The 21,346-nt window shown below is 36.7% G+C and overlaps 1 protein-coding gene across 1 annotated transcript in view; it reads left to right on the top strand.

The window, feature by feature from the left end:
• LOC145671219 (peroxisomal targeting signal 1 receptor-like) overlaps positions 1-21,346 on the top strand; it is a 375,788-nt gene that overhangs the window by 146,105 nt on the left and 208,337 nt on the right. The window contains exon 5 of the mRNA XM_081740101.1: positions 20,886-21,021. Within this exon, the coding sequence (XP_081596227.1) occupies positions 20,886-21,021 (136 nt within the window). The remainder of the gene's footprint in view (positions 1-20,885; positions 21,022-21,346) is intronic.

Raw genomic sequence — 21,346 nt, 5'->3', positions numbered from 1 at the left:
AATTAATAATTATTTCCTTGTTGAATTATATATACTTTTCAGTGGAAAACTGAATAAAATTTAAAAGTCCCAAATCAACGTAAAGTACACCAACGTAAAGGAAAAATGTATAAAATTTTCCATATAATTAAGCTTACAAACTTAAATGGAAATTTAGCTTAATTACATGGAAATTTTTTGTGTCATTTTGTGCGCCTATTTCCTCGTTTTCTGCGTCACCGGAAATGGGTCAATGTTATCCTACAAATATGGCGGAACAAGCTAATGCTGTTTCGTCAGGAACGATTTCGAGGTCGTTTCCTTCACATCATCTTGTGCGTGTTTTCTACCGTTTTGTAAGCCTATTTCCACATTTTGTGAATCAATGGTAGGGGGTCAAAATGGACATTTAATGTGGGAAGAAAAATGAGCCACTCTCCCACCAAGATCGAATTTCAAGGTCGCTTTTTCGAATGTTTTAGTGCATGTTTTTACCGTTTCTGCGCATATTTTCACGTTTTGTAGGCCAACGAAAGTGGGTCAAAGACGACCTACAAATATGGCAGAAAAAGACAGATTCATTCCACTTTCAAGATCCATTTTGACCCTCTCCTACTGATGCACAAAGCGACACAAATCATGCCTAAAAAATGTGAAGGAAACGACCTCGACATTCGATGGTGACGGAACAGCATTAAGTTATTCCGCTATACTTGTAGGCCATTTTGACCCATTTTCGTTGTCGCACTAAAGTGGAAATAGGAGCACAAAACAGTACAAAGCAGGCACTATACGATGCGAAAGAAACGACCTCCAAATTCGATAGTGGCGGAACAATGGCTTTATTTCCTCACACATTGATAGACCATTTTGACGCATTTCTGGTGATGCTCAAAACGTGGAAGTAGGCAAGCAGAACGGTACAAAATACACACTAAACGATGCGAAAGAACCAACTCCGAAATTCGATAGTGGCGGAGCAGTAAGCCATTTAACTCCCACTTTAAAGCCCCGTTTAACTCATCTCGGGTGATGCACAAGACGAGAAATAGGTGCAGAAAACTTAAAAAAAGGCACTAAACGATGCGAAACTAACGATCTAGAAATTCGATAGTGTCGGAACAGTGTGTCATTTTCGTCACACCTTGGAGGCTCATCTTGACACACTTCTGGTGACGAACAAAACGTGGAAATAGGGGCACAAAACGTAACAACACAGGCACTAGTCAATGCGAAAGGAAGGACCTCGAAATTCGGTAGTGGCGGAGGAGTGAGTCATTTTGGTCACACTTTGGAGGCCCATTTTGACACACTTCTGGTGACGCACAAAACGTGGAAATAAGGGCACGAAACATTCACTAGTCGATGCGAAAGGAAGAACCACGAAATTTGGTAGTGGCGGAGCAGTGGGTCATTTTCGTCCCACATTCGAGGCTCATTTTGACCGTCTTCCAGTGACGCACAAAACGTCGAAATAGGCGCACAAAAGGGTACGCGATGTGAAATTAACGACCTCGAAATTCGATAGGAGCGGAACTCTTGGTCATTTTCGTCCCATCTTGGAAGCCCATTTTGACCCACTTCCCATGACGCACAAAACGGAAGTAGACGCACAAAACTGCACAAAACGATGTGAAGGAAACGACCTCGAAATTCATTGGTGGCGGAAGAGCAATAATTTGTTCCGCCATATTTGTAGGCCCATTTTGACCCACTTTCGGTGATGCACAAAATGTGGGAATAGGCGCACAAAGCGACACAAAACACGCACAAAAGATGCAAAACAAAGTACCTCGAAATTCGTTGGTGGTGGAACAAGTTAATGACGCCGTGAGCACCAATGTAAGTATATACTGTAGTTCTTACCAGGGGGCGCGGTGGGTCAGTGGTAGAGCGTTCACCTCCGGTGCTTGAGGTCCCTGGTTCGATCCCAGCTCGCGCAGTTTGGACTTTGTGGTGGGCAAACACCGTGCTCGTGGATTTTCTCGGCGTTCTCCCGTTTCTTCCCACTTTCTTCATTTCATTCATTTCCCATCATCATCATCGTCTCCTTTAGCCTAACCGGCATAATCGTGGGACGTAAAACTAAAGATTTCATAACATTTTTTGTAGTTCTTACCATCAAGGCTGAGAACTGCACGGTCCAATCTTTTAGCCAAAGTAGAAGCCCAACCGGAATAGTGATGTCAACCGGCCCGGCTTGGTTCAACTGAGCGTACAGCTTGAGCTGGCTTGGTTGGGATTACCCATCGACTGGGCTCAATTGAGCCAATGGCTTGAACCGGCTCGGTAAAGACGAGTTATCGACTCGGCTCGATTGGAGCCAATGGCTCGAATCAGCTCCGTTGAAACGAGTCCATAGGCTGGGTGCGAGTTGAGTTGATTTTGAGTTTAACGTCCCGTTCAGCAGCGAGGCTATATGAGACGTGGACCTACTGTTGAACGTGAAATCCGAACCACATGAGCTCCCGCCGGGAATCGAACCCGGGTCTCCCGCGCCAAAGGCGCGTACGCTAACCGCTTAGCCACGGAGGAGCTCCATAGGCTGGGTTCGAGTCAGCTTAACTGAGCCAATGGCTCGAACCGGCTCGGTTGGGGTAAGCAATCAGCTCGGTTCGGCTCGTGTGAGCCATCGGCTCGAGCTGGCTCGGTTGGATGAGTTATTGGCTCGGCTCACTTCTCGGTTCGGCTCGATAAGTGAATGAGCTGTGAGCGAGCCGCTTGAGTCGTTGACAACCCTAAACCCGGGTCGAGCAGTTTTAAACATGTTTGGCTGGAATCCCATAACTTCTAACAATTTTTGGCTCGAGCCCGAATACTTGCTCCTCCTGAACTCAAACCAAGAACTTCGTGACCGATGTCCTTGCCTCCTGAAGATTTCTTGACTACCGAGATCGACAGTCAACTAATTTTTAGTATTCCGATACAAACCGCCTATATTCCATGTTTATACAGGTACACGGTGTTATAATAATAATTAGTTATAGTAGTAGTAGTATCATTGATAATTATATTGTCTATGTAGGATACTTGAAGATAGTAGTACTTGGAACTACACAAAGGATTTAGCTCGAATTGGCTCGACTCGACTGGAAACTCGATCCGAATTCGAGTCGAGTAGGGGGAAATTTTCGAGCCGAGATCTCGAGTCGAACTGAAATATGTCTGCTTCGAGTCGAGTCGAGTTTTAAAGAAAACTCGCTCGAACTCGCTCGTGCTCATTCCTATTGTATGCATGACGGGCATATAGAGTTCTTTCGCGGGAGATAGAATCATAAACATAATATATTTAAAAAAATACTTAGTTTCACGGCTTTCTTCCCAGGGGGGGGGGGAAGGGATGGTAGTTATCCAGCATTTCTTATAAGTACCTTATTTGAAATATGTAAAACAGTAACAAGTGGACAATACAATATACACACATCTTCTTATCTTCAGTTTTAATTGCTGATTTCAATTGCAATTAACAATTACAATTAACAGTTACAAGTTTCAATTGTCAATTGCAATTAACAATTAAATGTTTCAATTGCTCGCTTTGCAATTGACAATTAACAATTAAAAGTTTCAATTGCCTGGTGACCAATTAACAATTAACAATTGACGAAAATTTAATTGGAAATTTTATGATTGAATTCAATTGCAATTGAAATTAATTGTCAATTACAAATTGAAATCAATTGCAATTAATTTTCAGAGCAATTACTTTCAATTGATTGATCAATTGCAATTGATTTCAATTGATTTTGCCCAACACTGCTACGTACAAATTATGTTACTTCTCTTTTCGTATTTTCTCAGGTAAATTTTTTCATTAACTTCTTAAATGTCCGGTAAATACCAAAATGACCACCAACTAATTGATCATTATGATAGTATTCTTTCTTGGGAATAACAATTTTATAGGGACAATTAAGAGAATTCGTTCTCTTCATTAATATGTTCTTATTCAGAACATAGCCTTGAACAGAATCTCCACTTTCTATCTTTTCAATAATAACTTTAAGCTCAGGATCTTCCCTTTGTAAAATATCAATGGGTCCTTTTATAAGCGGAAGGCTCCACATATGAGCTAATCTTAAATTGTTATTAAAGGCGGCTAAACCCATTGGCCCATCTACCACACGAAACTCGAAAGGATCGTAAACCCGTGTCAAAGTATCGGCGATTAAATTATCACTGAAACGAACATGTTTAATTTGAAAAGAAAATTGACACAAGGTCTCTACTAACGGTCCATATTTTAATATCCTTTTAGAACTAAGGATCCAAGTAAGCGCTTTATTGTCATTGAGAACATCAAACTCTTGAACCAAGTAATGCCTGAATCTAGCAATAGTCTTTACGAAACTTATAAATTCAATTTCATATATGCTTCGGTGTTTATCAACTTCTGATAGTTTCTTAAAAAAAAAGGCGACGGGTTGGACTTTCCCATTACTGTTTTTCTGAGAAATGCAGCCCGCAATGCTTTTTCCTGACCCATCAACGTTAAGAATAAAGCTTTTATTTAAATCAGGAGTCTTTAAAACCACATTCTCCACCAACACACTTTTTAATTTGTCTAGGATCTTTTATGTTCAGAGGTCCAGACAAATTTATTTACTGATTTGAGTTCGCCAAGAGGATCCATCAATTCTTGCGTTTCAGGCGCAAATTTGGCGTAATAACTAAAAAGCCCAAGAATTTTCATGAGACCTCTTCGGTTCCTTGGTGGAAGAATATTTTTAATTGCGGAAATTCTCTTCGGATCAATTTCCATTTGATCTCCTGACACAATATATCGGAGATAGTTAATTTTTGTAAAAAAAAAAAAAAAAAAAATACATTTGTCAGGAGAGACTGTAACATGATACATTCTGAACCTATCTAGTACTTTACGTATAGTTCTCTTATGTTCTTCAATCGTATCAGAAAATATTAAAACATCGTCAAAATATGATTTAACTCCCTCCCTCTCCAAACCTCCTAGCATTTTCTGCATGACACGAGTTAAAATGTTACTTCCGGTTTTAATTCCAACTGGTATTCGTGTATGTTGATAAAGACCCTTAGGTGTTACAGTAGTTATGTCTCGAACTATCTAAAATGATCTGATTATACGCGTGGCGTAAATCGATTTTTGAATAGTTTCTTTCCTGATAACCCCCTGAGACATTCCTCTATGTTAGGAGCAGGATAAGGATCATTTGTAATAAGTTCATCTGCATTTACGTAATTACCAACTATCCGAAAGGTATTGTTCTTGTTTACCAGGAAGCAACCACTTGCGTAGTTGGAGTGGTCTACTTTTAATATTCCTTATTTAACCAGATCTTGAATCTGTTCATCAAAATGTTTTTCTTAATTTTTAGGTATTCGGAATGAATTTTGCTTGAACGGTTTGTTCTCAGTTAAATACGCCCAATAAAGTCTTTTACATCCCACTCGTTCTGATATAACGTCGGAATATTCATTATTAATCGAATCAATGAATGAGGTTACATCCTGATCACGGTAACTCCATGATTCATTTTTATTTTTTTTTCCTGTATGCTCGACTGTTCTTTCACCTGTTGAGATCGAACGTGTTTGGTTTCTCCCCGTTGAGTATTCTCGACAATATACTTCTTGTTCCGATTCAATAGATTATGAATGTTTTCAGCTTGCTCTATATCCACATCGGATGCCTCACATAAATTACACTTATCCGCCTCTGGAACTGTTGTATGATCAATAACAGTCTTATTCGCACACGAATCTGCACCATTACAATCCTTATTCTTCTCATCCAAATGTTTTGTATTCTTTCTTTTCTTCTTAACAGAAGTATTAGTTACAGATGTCTTCGAATTTTTATCCATCATTGGTGAAGATGTTCCCTTCTGAACATTTTCATTCGAAGATGCTTGCAAATACTGAGGATCATCCATAGTTTCTTGGTCATTGTTAATAGAAATCATCGCCATATCAGCGCATCTGTTCTTCCCAAATTCTCTTCAATTTTAGAAGTTGAAAACCCTCCAACTTCTTAATCTTCATTCACAAACTCGGCTTGTCTTCTATCAGAGAAAGCTTCAGGAACCGGGATATCCATTACGTCATAGTTCTTGGACAAATCACATTCTATTATATTTCTTATGGCTAAAAGTTTCGAAGAATTAGGCACATCAATTGTTAACAATTGTTTTTCTAATCTTTGAAATTCTAGTTCACATTGTATTCCTCTTTCACAAGAACCACAAGAAATATCCACTCTGATGAAAATTGAAGTCAATCCCGCCGTATTCTTATTAACTTTTTTATTTGAATGTTCTTGAACAAATTGCCGCCAGCCATCAAGATCAACCTATCTAAATCCTCTATTGAATCGATTTAACAAATCTCTGGTAATTCAAACGTAATCTCTTCCTGCCACCATGCAGAATTAAAACCTTGTTCTTATAGTCTCCAATAGCGAAATTTAAACCAGATGGGGCATTAACAGTTCTTTCGTCCATCGTACAAATATATTTATCAACACCACATCGACTCACTATTCTTCTCATGACAAGATTAAAACTAAAACCTCCTTCCACACCAATACTAGTTAAGATGTTATTAATCTTGCCTACCACAAAAGTTCTTACTAGGCCGCCCATCTTAGATGGTATTCTCTCCTTAGAGTTCCCAGAGAAATTTTCCGATCGATCTCTTTATTATTACTACGAAATCTTGGACTAATCGCGATCTCAGATTCCCTCTTCAATTGACTCGATTTTACATTAAAAGCTGACGTACAATTCTGATCTTTTGACCTACCATCAGCCAAAGTTGAAGCACTGTTGGATAAAAGCATTTGTCTTTTTGCTTTAACTCCCATTATCTTATTATATGTAATTTGTTCACGCGTATTTATTACAAAATGTTCAGAAATGTCTAATAGCTCTAACCTATTGTTTGAAACATATGAACCAAGCATTCAAAAACGCTGATTCGGATTCATCCCATTCATGATGATTCTTACCAATTCACCTTCCTCCGTATTTAAACTAAGAATATTCATAGCAATTATTACAGATTTTACATATTATTTCATTAATTCAGAAAGCTTTTGCTTTCTGTTAACCCTATTACTGACCAACAAGTGAATAACGGTAGGAGAAACAAACCTTGTTAACAAATTAAATTTAAGAGAATCCCAATTAAGATGTTCATGTAAGGCAGAAGTTACCAATTTCAAGATAATTCCATCACATTTTGGAATTAATACTGATAAAATCATACTGAATGAGTAAGTGCTTTCCAATAAAATTTCCTCTATTTTCGTTAACACTTCGAAAGCTTGCGTGCTATCATTACCAGTTACATTCTTTACACCTACTAACCTATTCTCTAAGTATGACAAAGATCTTATGTGAGTGTATTTCAGCATTAACCTATGTTCTACACTTGATTCAGTATGATAATTGTGTGAACTAGATGTGGTTTGAACACCTTCCACAATTTCTAAAATTCTGATTCCTAAAATCTAGATGAAATTCAAGATTTCTCTCAAAAATATTATTGCTTCCTACCCTCGGAGTTGAGCTAAGAATATTTGACACCCTTCTGTAATAATGACCTAGTTCTAAATATCGATTGTAAGATCGAGTACCCCCCGTTGGATTAGCATTCGGACAAGAAAAACCAGAACCACTACGCAAAGGTGGTTCCGTAAAAGTAACTCTCTGCTCACATCTTGAATAATTATTACTCGGAGGATTAGCTATCCGACTGAAACCATAAATTTCAGCAGAACTCTGAATTGACTGATATTTCGAATAGGTAAAGGAAAACAGCTTACATTAATGCTACCGCGTGTAGGTGGAGTTAGTTCCATGTTTAAGGAACCAAAGGCTGAATTTAGATCAAAACTAGGGTGTCCAGTTGCATCAACTAACAAATTCCCAATCAGGAATGTCCGATACTAACGTAATCACGAACGTTTCCCATAATACAATGGTAAAATACGCAAAATAACAAAATATAAAACCAATAATTAATACTAGATATACAACTAAATACTATTCTACTAATTCTACCACTGAAGAACAAATGGAAATTGACTCGAACTAAATTGAAATATTGTGGAAGAGAATAGAAAAATTTTCTTTACTACTAAACATTAACTTATCATATGCGAACAAAGCACAAACATTTACTCGGAGTGGCGATTTCAAAAATATCTTTTTTGTAATTAAGTGCAATTTCTCAAAAAATATGAATATTAACTCTCTCAATAGCATCCAAAACAAAAAGTAAATTGTAATGAATTCAAATGTTTTTTTTTTTTTTTTTTTTTTTGCAATGCTAATGTTAATGGACAGTATAGATCAAACAATTCAAAAACTAAGGGAGTAGAAAAATACAAGTTACTAACCAAAAAAATTCAAAACTTTGACTTGTTCTCTATGCTATATAACGTCCATATCCGCCTGGTTCCATCACTTCGAATCCAAACCAAGAGTTTTCAAAGAAATAAAAAAAATATTAATAATAAAAAAAAAACTCTCAATTTGGATTCAGTTAGGCAAAACCTGGCAGAATGTGCTTGCTGTGGCAGGGCTCTCATTAACGAAGCAACCAACGTAAGATAGTAGCCAATTCATCCAATATTTCTTTACAAAAACAACATAAGCAAGTCAAACAAATCAAACACAAGAAATTCAATTTTCAGTTAACAATTTTATTCAACAATAATACGAGAGTATTCAACAATAATAAGTTCGAGATAATTAAATATTCATGCGTCAATACCAAGTTATATTCCGTTGTTCTCGGACAAAATTCGTTCATAAATTCTCAAGCTTAATTCTATTCTGAATTTCTAAGGATATTTATCAGAATCAAATCCAAGGAAATTACAATAAGCATTCGAAGATTAATCTATATAAAATCTCAAATTCTTCGTTGACTAATTTCAAAAAGCCCATTTATGAAAATTCTTCAAATTTAAGACAATCCAATAATTCTAATAAATTCAGCAAATTTCTAGGTACTTAAATTTAGACTTAAGCAAACTATACAGTCCTCCTAATATTACTGTCAATCCAAATCCTTAGTTATTAGTTCAACTTCTGAGACAATCTTACTGAATTATTATAATTCAATTTGACAACTGGAGCTGGAGTGAAAAATAATCGTAAAAATGTAATTTTCGATTTGACGCACATCAAAAAAATATTTCGTAACTGCAAGAGAGAAAAATATAATTATAAAGAAATACTGGATCTTTGAGTTAAGCGCGCATTCGATTACATTCTTCAAACCCCCATTTAATGGATTGCCACATATTCTGGGAGGGCAAGAAATAAACATCGAGAGAAACAAAATGGATTAACCGTATTCTCTTCCTCAACAAATATGGATTTTAAGCAACAACCTGGCAACCAAGCAATTAAACAAGGAAAACCTGACACGACTACTTCATTAACTACTAAAAATATACACTCACCTCGTTGTAGATTGCTTGTTTTACCTTTATCCTTCAGATTTAATGTAATCATCTGACTTTCTTATCCTGAACTGAACTTGTAAATCGTGCATTAGGACAATTTATCGTTTAGAGCCAGTGAAGATATTTCTTCCAAAAGTCCGGTCAAATGAGTTATTTTAGAAAGCGAACAGTATAAAAAAAGGAAGCCTAAAATATGGACAAATCCAGTTTCTCGAAAAATGTTTCGTTGTTCGTTTTTCGAAAAAAATTCGTTTTTCGAAAAAATTTTTGTTTTTCGTTTTCGAAAAATTCATTTTTCGAAAAAATGTGGCCATCCTTAGTAATTATGGTGTACTGCGTTTCCCTCGCAACCCTCCTGTGTATGTTCTCCTTAACAACTTGTCACAATATCAATCTAGATAAATTTCAACAATCCTATTATTTTATTCCTTTTAATGAAATTCTTAGTGTTGGAATATTCAAAGTATTACAGACGAAAATTCAAAACGAATTTCTTTCATTATTTCGCCAACGCATATTGTAAAACTCAAACTCATCATTCTCCGTAACTGTTTCAAACAATAAGAAAAGATGGTGAATTTGTAGTAATTCAAATCTTTCTTCACAGGATATGTAAAATGAAAATTCATTAAAATTTATACTAGAACGAAATAAAGGTAGACCCCTATGCATAAAATAAGTTTTTCATTATTATTTTCTATTGTGTTAAAAATTTCCCTCATCGGGGAGGGGTAGAAAATCCGCGACTAGGGCAGGTTACGGAATGATCAAGTGTGCATGTTTGGTTTGATCAACATTTTTTTAACATATACATAAATTGACATCAAGATACATTGGCAACCTCGTGCGGTGACGGTCACTGCAGGCTACAATTTAAAGCAATGCTTTTCCTCGAGTGAGGGACACTGGGAGTTGCTCGAGACAGTCGCGCGAGAGCGGTCGGTGCCGGCAACCGTTTTAGTGACGGCAACTGCAGTTGCCTCGTACGAATACTACAATTTAAAGCAATGCTTCTCAAGCAGTTACATCACCGTGTTGCGTCACTCAGTGACTGCGTACGAATAAGCAATAAGAATGTTAGTGACCGACAATCTGTCGCCGACACACACAGAAACAAATAAAATCATAGTGCCACTTGTTTTTGGAAAATGAGGACAGCCTCAGGGAAATCACATGTACTGATTGCAAGCACCTGGAAGATTTTGTCATAGATTTTGACAGCTCCAGATCAATATATTCTGTGAGTGAACTACGAGTGCAATGGTACCGCTAGTCTATTTTACTTTGATTGGTGTTTTTATAAAGATGGAGAACGAAAATATTTTACCGTTCGAACATTTCAAAGAATACTTTTTCTTAAAAGCTGAGGATTATAGTGGACAGAACTTAAAAGTTGTGTCTGAAATGCCGCGTCAGGAAATATTAACAACTAGGGTATCACAATTAACGATATACGGTAAGAAATTAATATGAATAAACTGTGTTCTGATGAGCAGGCTTACTTTATTGATGTAATGTTGTTGGTATGTAATATTGGAGTTCTTTCAGATAAGTTTGCGTATCCTAGAGTCCAATTGATTATAGAATTTGGAAAAACTAGCTTTAGGAAAAAGCAAGTATCGATTTTAGAGTTACTGGCAAGCTTTGATTTATCTCCAGTTCATGTGTTCTCATTTTATTAGTTATAGTGTACAGCTTCTCTATATTCTGCATTTTTAATTTTATATAATAACATTGTTGTTATTATATAATTAGTTTAGCAGAATAATAAGAAGCATGCATTTTTCTAACACATAGGGATAGCCACGAGTCAAGCTAAAACTCGACTGGACTCGAATTCAAGTCGAGTTTCGAGTCGAGTCAAAGTTAATTTTCTCGAGTCCAGTTCCAAGTCGATTAACTGTTTTTGACGTCGAGTTTCAACTCAAATCGAGTTTGACAAATGGCTCGCTCGTTCAGCTCATTTCGAAATCATTGATTACACTGGGAAACGAAAGCCATGAGAAACGTAAGCAGTAATATGAAATACTTTTAGTGTTGCTTACGAGAGGGGGCACTGCTTGCATTTCATCTCGTCTCGATAACGAGACCACAAGAGATTTTTATAATGAGCTTAGTTCGGCTCGGCTCAACTAAGCCGAGAATTCGAGCTGGCTCGCTTGAGGTGAACCATCGGCTCGAGCCGGCTTGGTTAGGATGAGCCATCTGCTCGGGTCGGATCAACTGAGCCGAGAACTCTAGCCGGCTCGGTTGGGTGAGCTGTTGATTCGGCTCAACTTTTAACAATGTTTGACTCGAGCTCGAATACTCGATCTAAATCCGCAACCCAAATTCAGAAGCTTGTGAACAATGCCCTTGACTCCTAGACTTCACGACTACCGAGGTTGGCGATCAACTAGCTTTATAGTATTGAGATACAAACCGCTTATGTTTCATGTTTATAAGGAGTGTTGTTATAATTAATAATAATAAGTTGTAGTAGTTTCATTGATGATAATTATATTGTCTATGCAGAATAGTTGAAGAGAGTACTCGAAACTGCATACAGGATTTGGCTCGATTTGGCTCAACTTTACCCGAATTCGAGTCGAGTTGGAGGATTTTTTTCGAGGAGAGTTTTCAGGTCGAGCCCAAAGATGTCTGTTTCTGTTCGAGTCTAGTTTCAACAAAACTCGCTCGAACTTGATCGTGCCCATCCCTACGAGCAACGCAGTATAGCATTTTAGTCAATGTTACATTATATGAAAATGTTCATATAGCTGTTAAGTAAGAATTTCTTCTTGCATCTACATAAAGCGATTCAGAACGTGCAATAATAATAATAATAATAATAATAATAATAATAATAATAATAATAATAATAATAATAATAATAATAGTTGTAGTAGTATTAGTACGGAAAATTGTAGTAATAAGATTTTTTCACATATTCAAAGTTTCGGACCTAAAAGTAACGCGTTACTTTCGAAGTAGGGTGATAGTTACTTTTTTGGGACAAGTAACGCGTTAATAACGCGTTACATTTTAAGACAAAGTAACGTAACTAGTAACGCGCTACATTTTTACAAGTAACTTACCCAACACTGCCCTGCAAGCGTTTAATAAGATCTCTGCATTTCTTTCTATTGTTCTCCTGTCATCCCCTATTAAATTTACATCATCACCGTATGCCATAACCTCGTGAATACTGTTCAAGTCTAGACCCTGGTTGCTATCTTTTATCTTCCTTATAGCATATTCCAGAACAAAGTTGAATAATAATGGCGACAACGCGTCTCCTTGTCTCAGGCAATTTTCGACGTGAAAGCTCGTGGACAAAAATTTTCCTGCCCGGACTTTACTTTGGGATACATTTAACCCTTTCCGGATCCTGGCATTTTGGGCTTTTTTTTAGACTTTCAGTCAAGCAGCTACTGCATCGTCACTATTTATCCTAGGATCATGGTTCATACCTCATTCTCTTCGGAATAGAGCAGGCTTTCAAATGGTATCACTTCCATGCCCATACCATATACCAGGAGAGGAAAAATTGATGTCAAAAGGAAAATTTTGATGGGGAAATTTTTTTGTCCAACTTTGGGCCCCCCTGCCCCCCTTCCTGTGTGAACGTAGAGACCTCCAAAAAAATCTCATGATTAGTACTTGGTAAACTAAATGTGTGTACCAAATTTCAAGTTTCTATCTTGAATAGTAAGGGCGGGAGAAATTTTATCAGCAATTCCCACCATGCCCAAAACCACCGCAAAACACCATGATCTCAGGGAAAAAATTTCCTGAGACATCCCTAATTACCCTAGGGTCATGTTTCGCCCATCATTCTTTTCAGAACAGAACTGCCTTTCAGACGGTATGACTCACATGTCTCTATCATGTATGTAAAGGGGGAAAATACCGAAGAAAGGGATTTTTTGGGTCTAAAAATCCCTTTTTTCAACTTTTGCCCCTCTGGACCCCCCCTGTTTTTACGCAGAAATCGGAAAAAACTTCTGGTGGACTGAATGTTTGTGCAAAATTTCAATCTTCTACGTGAAAAAATAGGCCCGCCAGAAAAAATTTCCCTACCATGCCCCACTTTTACCCTATACAGAAGTATATTTGGATAAAAATTCACTGAGACGGCCCTAATTACCCTAGAATAATAATTCGACCGTCGATCTCTTCAGAATGGAACTGCCTTTCAGACGGTATGACTCACGTGGTCCTATCATGTATGTGAGGCGGGAAAATGACGAAAAACGGGATTTTTGGGGTAAAAAATCCCTTTTTTTAACCCTTTGCCCCTCTGTTTTCTCCCCCTGTTTTAACACTGACATCGGAACAAAAAATCTGGTAAATACTACTCGGTGGACTGAATGTTTGTGCAAAATTTCAATCTTCTACGTGAAAAAATAGGCCCGCCAAAAAAAAATTTCCCTACCATGCCCCACTTTTACCCTATACAGAAGTATATTTAGAAAAATAATTCACTGAGACGGCCCTAATTACCCTAGAATAATAATTCGACCGTCGATCTCTTCAGAATGGAACTGCCTTTCAGACGGTATGACTCACGTGGTCCTATCATGTATGTGAGGCGGGAAAATGACGAAAAACGGGATTTTTGGGGTAAAAATATCCTTTTTTTTTAACCCTTTGCCCCTCTGGTTCCCCCCCCCCCCCTGTTTTAACACTGACATCGGAACAAAAAATCTGGCAAATACTACTCGCTGGGCTGAATGTTTGTGCAAAATTTCAATCTTCTACGTTCAAAAATAAGCCCGCCAAAAAATAATGAACATATGCTTAAAAAGGGAAAAAATACATTTTAAGATTATGACGTCATCACCTCCTATGTCTGGACGCAGGACGGTCTGAAACCATATCTAATGTCTTCTACAATGTCTCTGGACTTGTAAAACAAAAAAAAAAAAAAAAAAACCGGACGAAAAAGCTCAAATAGAAGAAAAATAACGGAATGTACCATGAAAAATGCGTATGGTACAAATTGTACCATGGATCCGGAAAGGGTTAAACATATCTTAATTAATCTAATTAGCTTTCTCGGCATTCCGAGTTCTGTAAGAACGTTGTATAATATTTCTCTCCTAACCGAGTCGTAAGCCTTTCTAAAATCAATAAATAGTTGATGTACCGGGGTATTGTATTCACACTTCTTTTCGAGCATTTGGCGAGTGGTAAATATTTAGTCAGTAGTTGATCGATTTCGTCTAAATCCGCACTGATAATCTCCAATAATTTCATCTGCATATGGGGTCAATCTTGCTAATAGAATATTTGAAAGGATTTTATAGGATGTTGACAGAAGAGAAATGCCTCGATAATTATTACAATCAGTTTTGTCGCCTTCCTGGTGAATTGGAACAATGATTGATTCTTTCCACTCTTGTTGCATTCTTCCTTGTTGCAGATAAGGAGAATGAGTTTGTGTATCTTGTTCCACAATTTTTCGCCTCCAGCTAAAATTAACTCAGCCGGAATTTCATCTACACCCGGAGATTGGTGTTTCTTCAATTTCTTTATAGCAGTTTCTATTTCTATTTGGGTAGGTTCTGGAATATACGGTTCTGCGGTTTGTATCTCCTTTTCTCCACGCACATTAGTTTTTGGCTGCGTGTTTAGCAAATCATAAAAGAAATCTTTCCATCTATTAAGTGCTATCCGTATCAGTGAGAACTGTTCTGTCAGCTTTCTTTAATATATAAGCACGAGGTTGATAGCCTTTCTTGAATCCGTTGATCCCCTTATACATGTTCCGAATGTTTTTATTTTTACTATTATCTTCAAGTTCCTTAATTTTAGCTTTCAAAAATCGCGTTTCGTTGTTCTAAAAGGTTTGGTAGTTTCCCGCCTGATGTCTACGAAATTTTGGTAGCTAACGTAATTTAGCCTGTTTTCTCTTCTCTGCTAGTTAAATGCATTCCTGGTTGAACCAAGGTTTGTTCCTATGTATTACCGCGTGTCCCAATTGTTATTTTGCTGAAATTTTAATACTATCTCTGATTTCAATCCAAGTATCCTCAACATTAGTGCACTCCGAATCTTCTAAAACCGAATATATATTCGAAACTTCAATCTTGTATTCCGCTTTTACCTGGCTCTCTTCTAGTTTCTTTAAATTAAATCTCTCCGTTTTCTTTTATTTAACGATAATCTCTCTCTTATTGTCGCTGCTACTACTATCCATTTCATAAAGATAGGCCCCTGACTTTGCGATGCTGCCGTGACGTCCAGCCAAAACTTATACTGCATTGTCGTACCTCGTTGGAATTGTTGGAATGTTGTCTTTTCAATACTTAAGACATAAAAATTTTCTTTGTACTGTATAGTGAAAAAAAAAATAGAAATTAATGAAAAAGTGCGTATTTTTTCGTACTTTTTTGGTAAATCAATGTTTATAGGACTATATCTCGGAAAGGAGATAACATGAAATAATTTCCTGTGCACGATATGTAGGTGCATCTATTACCTGTAAGTTCTGAAAATTTCATTACTCAACACGTAGTAATTTTCTTGTTATTCAGTAAAAAGTGAGACATCATTATCTCTGAATTGGTACGGTGTATTAACAATCTGAAAAAACTTTTAGAAAGATCTTAAAGTAGCTTTTTCAACCAAATTGTTTTGACTTGTTTTAAAAGATAAACAATCACAAATATGACATCTGATTTTCTCTGCTTTGCACCCTTTGCTATCGCAGTTTATACGGAGTGCTATGTTGCCACATTTTCCTGGCGCGTATACACTCTCAGCCGGACGGATATTTAAACTTGTCACGCACACTCTTCGGCACTTTTTAGAGATATTTTTAAAATGTAATGTCTCCACAGATTTTAAACCAATTTCTTAGAAATTAACAGGATATACAGTAAATGTAGCAAGTGTTCAAAATTAGAAAAGCGAACTCTTATCTTGTTTGGATTTGCATGTGATGGTCCTCGAAAATTTGTTGCTTTTTGTCAGTTTTTCACTTATTGCACGCAGTACAAAATACACTTGCACAGAAACAAAAACACGCACAAAGTTTATTATACGATACAACCTTAGTTGATATGTAATATTGAGTTTACACTTCACAGAAAATCTGTTTTCAGATCTAAGAGCTCCAAGCTACATTAGAATCTGCCTTTGAATAGGAATGACGCGTTTTTTTTTCTCCGGCGCAGCCTCAGGTTTACTTGAAACAGAGTTACTATCTTGTTCACTCCCGGATACGCCACTGAGCACAGAATAATCAATGTCCTTACTATTAATTACTAACTCATAACCGTCTGAGTCGGAGTTATTCATCAGTTCTGCAATTTCATTATCGCTAAACATTTTGCCTCTTCTTTTTGTAATACCGCTGCTCGTGAATGTATATCCATTTTTTTTCAATCAAAAAGCACAAGATATACTCACGAAAATATAAATGTCCATTCGTCCATCTCATTGCAATGAACCCATATGATGTGAGTGTGTGTGTAAGTTTTTGACGCCTACGAACCGAAGGGAAGTGTTGAAGACTTAATCAGTGCGACGTGATTAGACGCAAATACAGCCCTCGTCACCTACTCATTGCATTGTTTACTTTCGTTGAAAGAAAACAAAGGACTCATTCTGTGTTACATTCGGCAGGGGAACTGATCGCAGAACTTGGGTGAACACATGATTGCCAAGGCTACAGTACATTTCTTTTTAACTTTTAACATGTTCGTAAGCTGGAGAGTGTAGATCTTGAGGTAGAAATGGAGCCATTGTTTATAAATATTCAGGAAGATAGCAGGAGCAGCGATGAGTCAACAAAGCCATGACGAAAGTGAATGAAGTAAATAGATTAAGAGATGAGTTTTTGGATGTGTTACTTCAACGTTTTATTTCGATTACATTGCGATGTGTACACTCATATCCAAAATTATTGTCGCATATCTTTAACTGCCTTGTAAGAATATAATTTAATAATGATTTTGCAGGGTACTTTTAATACTGATACTATATGTAGAGTCGGGAAATGTATATTTGTAATAAATTTCATAGGAAAAGAATACGAAAATTAGCATGAGTAAAACAAAATGTTGCTAAATGGATAAGAAAATTTTAGTTTCGTTTTATTGTTCTTATTTATTGCTCTTTTGACATGAAATTAGCCACATAGCCTACATGTCTTTGCCGATTATACACATACTAACATTATAAGAAATACCAGGCGAATTCGTTATCAAATTATATTCCTACAATAACATATTTATAGACATCCGACAATAATTTTGGACATGAATGTACATGCATTAATATTTTTATGATGTTGTGAAAGGCTGTAATAAATACTTTTCCCTATTACATTCTTATGAAGTAGGCTTCGCGCTACAAGCTTCCTGAACGCGACAACACTGCACGACAGCGTTGCCGCACTTCCATTTACTGTATGCTGTTTCTTCATATAAGCGCGGGGAATTTAAAGATTGGGCTGCAACATGGCTCACCGCTTAACGCAGAGAATATGTTGAAGTAAACATTTTTTTAAAAAAATAAATACTCTACCAACTAAACCCTTTTTTGTTAATAGTTCCAAATATTTCGAACACTAGACTTCCAAATTTACGAACAGTGTTTTGTACGTTTCTCAACCTACCATGGTAAAGGAGATCAGAGCGTCGTACATTTGTTTTAATTACACAAAAAATATCAAGTGATGAAAATTGAACTTTTCACAACTTACAGTTAATGGATGCATCTACATATTGTACACAGGAAATTATTTCACGTGATCTCGTTTCTGAGATATAGCTCTATAAACATTGATCTACCAAAAAAGTACGAAAAAATACGCACTTTTTCATTAATTTCTATTTTTTTCTCACTACATAGTACAAAGAAAATTTTTATGTCTTAAGTATTGAAAAGGCAACATTCCAGTAATTCCAACGAGGTACGACAATGAAATATAAGTTTTGACTGGACGTCACGGCAGCACCGCGAAGTCAGGGGCCTATCTTCATGAAATGGATAGTAGGTACTGATCAGTGTCACAATCAGCCCCTCTAAACGACCGGACATCAATTATGTTAGATTGTCTTCTTGTATCTACTAAAACGTGATCAATTTGATTATGGTTTTTTCGTCTGGTGAGGTCGAAGTATATTTATGAACGTCGCGATGTGGGAATTTTGTACTCTTCACGATTAGGTTTCTGGATGTTGCAAAGTTCGCGAGTGTAACACCGTTGTTATTACTTTCCTTATCCAGACTTTCGTTCCCTATAATCGGTTTGAAAATACCCTCTCGTCCTATCTTCGCATTGAAATCCCCTAAAAGAATTTTCATATGGTATGGCGGGAGTTGGCCAAATATCCGTTCCACTTCTTCGTAAAAACTGTCTTTTATATCGTCATCCTTATCTTGTGTTGCGGCATGTACATTTAAAACAATAATATCACACCACCGACCCTTAAGAGTAATAAAAAAAGTCTGTCAGTAACAAATTCAACCTGCTTAATTGCTGGTAATATTAGTTTGTGAACGAAAATCCCTGTTCCTGATTGGTGGTTTTTATTTCCTTCCCCGTAAAGGAACGTAAAATTTTCGGAATTAACAGATCCATTTCCTTCCACGTAACTTCCTGAACTCCTACTAAGTCCATCCTGTATTTCTCTAACTCACTCGTTACGGATTTCAACGCGCCTGCCCTATAAAGACTTCTAATATTCCATGTTCGAAATTTAATGTCCATTTTCTTTTGCTGAGATCGTGTCAAGTTATCAGTCCTTGTCCAAGGCTTCTGTGAATGTTCCTGAACAAGTACAGGATGAGGTTGTTAGCCTTACCCAAACCCTCAAGCTGGAGGTCCACTCCTAGTCGTCTATCCGCCACTGCTTGTTAAGTATATTCGCAGGTAACTTCTATATCTAGAGGCTTTCTCCTCGATCCGCAACCTGAGTATGCGCTATGAGCCCACGTGGGATAGGTGCCCACGTTACACGGCGAAGTGGTAGACTTGGCTTATTTATTGGCTGTAAAAACTCATGTTTTTATTAGTATACACGAGTAATGTTGTCTTTTCATAAATACTGTTATTTCCTTTTACGTTAATATAATAATAGTGAAACAAACATGTATGTTCAAAGATTTTCATTATATCTTTGGACTCTTATTAGTACTTTATTTCCCCGTTGTGTATATAGTTATGTCAAATAGACTTTACGTTCTTACAATTTTGTTGTGCATCTTAATAATCACAATGGCTGCTAATTGCGCACCAAAGGACACTTACCTAGCATTTCTAAATTGTAGCCAGCTAATATTTCAACGACTTGTGTTATTATCTTCTAGCGAACTGTTGATAAGAATGGAGTAGGAAATATTTAGGTACTGCAAATGGTGTAATACAGTTTTGTGTACATTTTTATCACTGTTATCATAAGAGAAAGCACTTTGGCGTAAAAGTACTTTGTAAAAGTTTGGGACATTGCTAATCTGAAAGAAAATTTTAGAGTGCTACACAGGCATTGCCACATACATCTCTTGTAGTGAGCATGAAGATTATGAAAAGACAAGCCATAGCTCTCGGTGATAGCTATTTCAAACATACCACGTAAGGACACCGAAGCTTCTAGGAAAAGAAAAACCTGATTTGAACTTAAATAAATACCAGTATATAAAAAAATAATGGTAATGTCATGTTTTTGAATATCTTACGGTATTGTTTCATGTATCACAAGGACACGTTTCCATTAGAAAATTTCGACTTGCGCTTAATTTGGCGGCTATATTTGCAAAGTCTTTGTAAAGTTTTTCCTGACCTCAAAATATTCCTATGGTCATAACACTGCCCTATACACACATTTCCGTGTTGTTCTGGTGATTTCGCACTTTTACACCACCCTGTGTATTGCGAAATATAATACCATCACTTACAGACAGCATTAGAATATCATTGTTGTTCATTGCAGACTTTAATCTTCTGTGGAGAGTGAATAAGATTCACATTCGTTTTCAATATAGGTGCTGTGTGTAATGGGAATATGCAGATTTACGTAACTTTTCTGTTACGTGTAGTTTCACCGCAAAATGTTGCCGAGTCATCCGCTGCAAAGCCGAAATGCTGACGTTTAGCTAGAAGGAAGCTCTGTACGGAAAGATGGGAGTCAGTTCGATGAAACTGTTAGTGCAACCACAGAACCAGTGCGGGAAATAGTGTATAATTTACAGACAATTCGAAAGTTTTATGTTCAGTGATACTGACTGTATTTAATTTCTTAAAGATTGCCTGATAAAATCTTTTGTTCCATCATTTACGGACAGAAGGATGACTAAATCACACATTACGATTCATAGCAAAAAACTTCAATCTATTAATCGTATTTTTTAATACTTTTATTAATAATATTAATTTCCGTTTATTAAATTCGTTAGAATAAGCGTCTATATTAGCATATAATTATAATGGACAATTTTAATTTATCGTTCGTTGCAGAGCTGAATCTCGTAGACAGTCTGATTTGATTGACTGGAAAGATGATCTTCAGTCAGATAAAGCTGGGAATGCTATCAAAGAAGAAGCACAAGAGTTAGTAGATAGCATAGACGATCCAAAATTTTCGTACTCGAAGGTAAGATTAGAATAATACTAATAAATTTTGTATTTGTTGCTTACGCCGACCAGGTTTTAACTAGTGCTAATTTAATATGTAGTTCTACTTTTTCTTTTCTTTTCTTTCTCGAAATGGCACTGATGATTAGCATCTGTAAATATATTATTGTAGAAGATAAAGGCGAAAATGGTAACAGTAAAAAGTGTTATTTTTTTCTGAATTCCATGATTTTGCTTCAACCAACCATACGATAATTAATTTGATAAGCGGGTCTTCTTCACTGAGTAGTTTTACTAGCACTTTTATTCCTTTCATTGGTAAGGTAACTGGTTCTGCTTAAGAA

Source organism: Thermobia domestica, chromosome 15, assembly GCF_964235325.1.
Source record: "Thermobia domestica chromosome 15, izTheDome1.hap1.1, whole genome shotgun sequence".
Classification (NCBI taxonomy): domain Eukaryota; kingdom Metazoa; phylum Arthropoda; class Insecta; order Zygentoma; family Lepismatidae; genus Thermobia; species Thermobia domestica.
The sequence above is the reverse complement of the archived record's forward strand: the minus strand, read 5'-3'. Positions and strand labels throughout refer to the sequence as shown.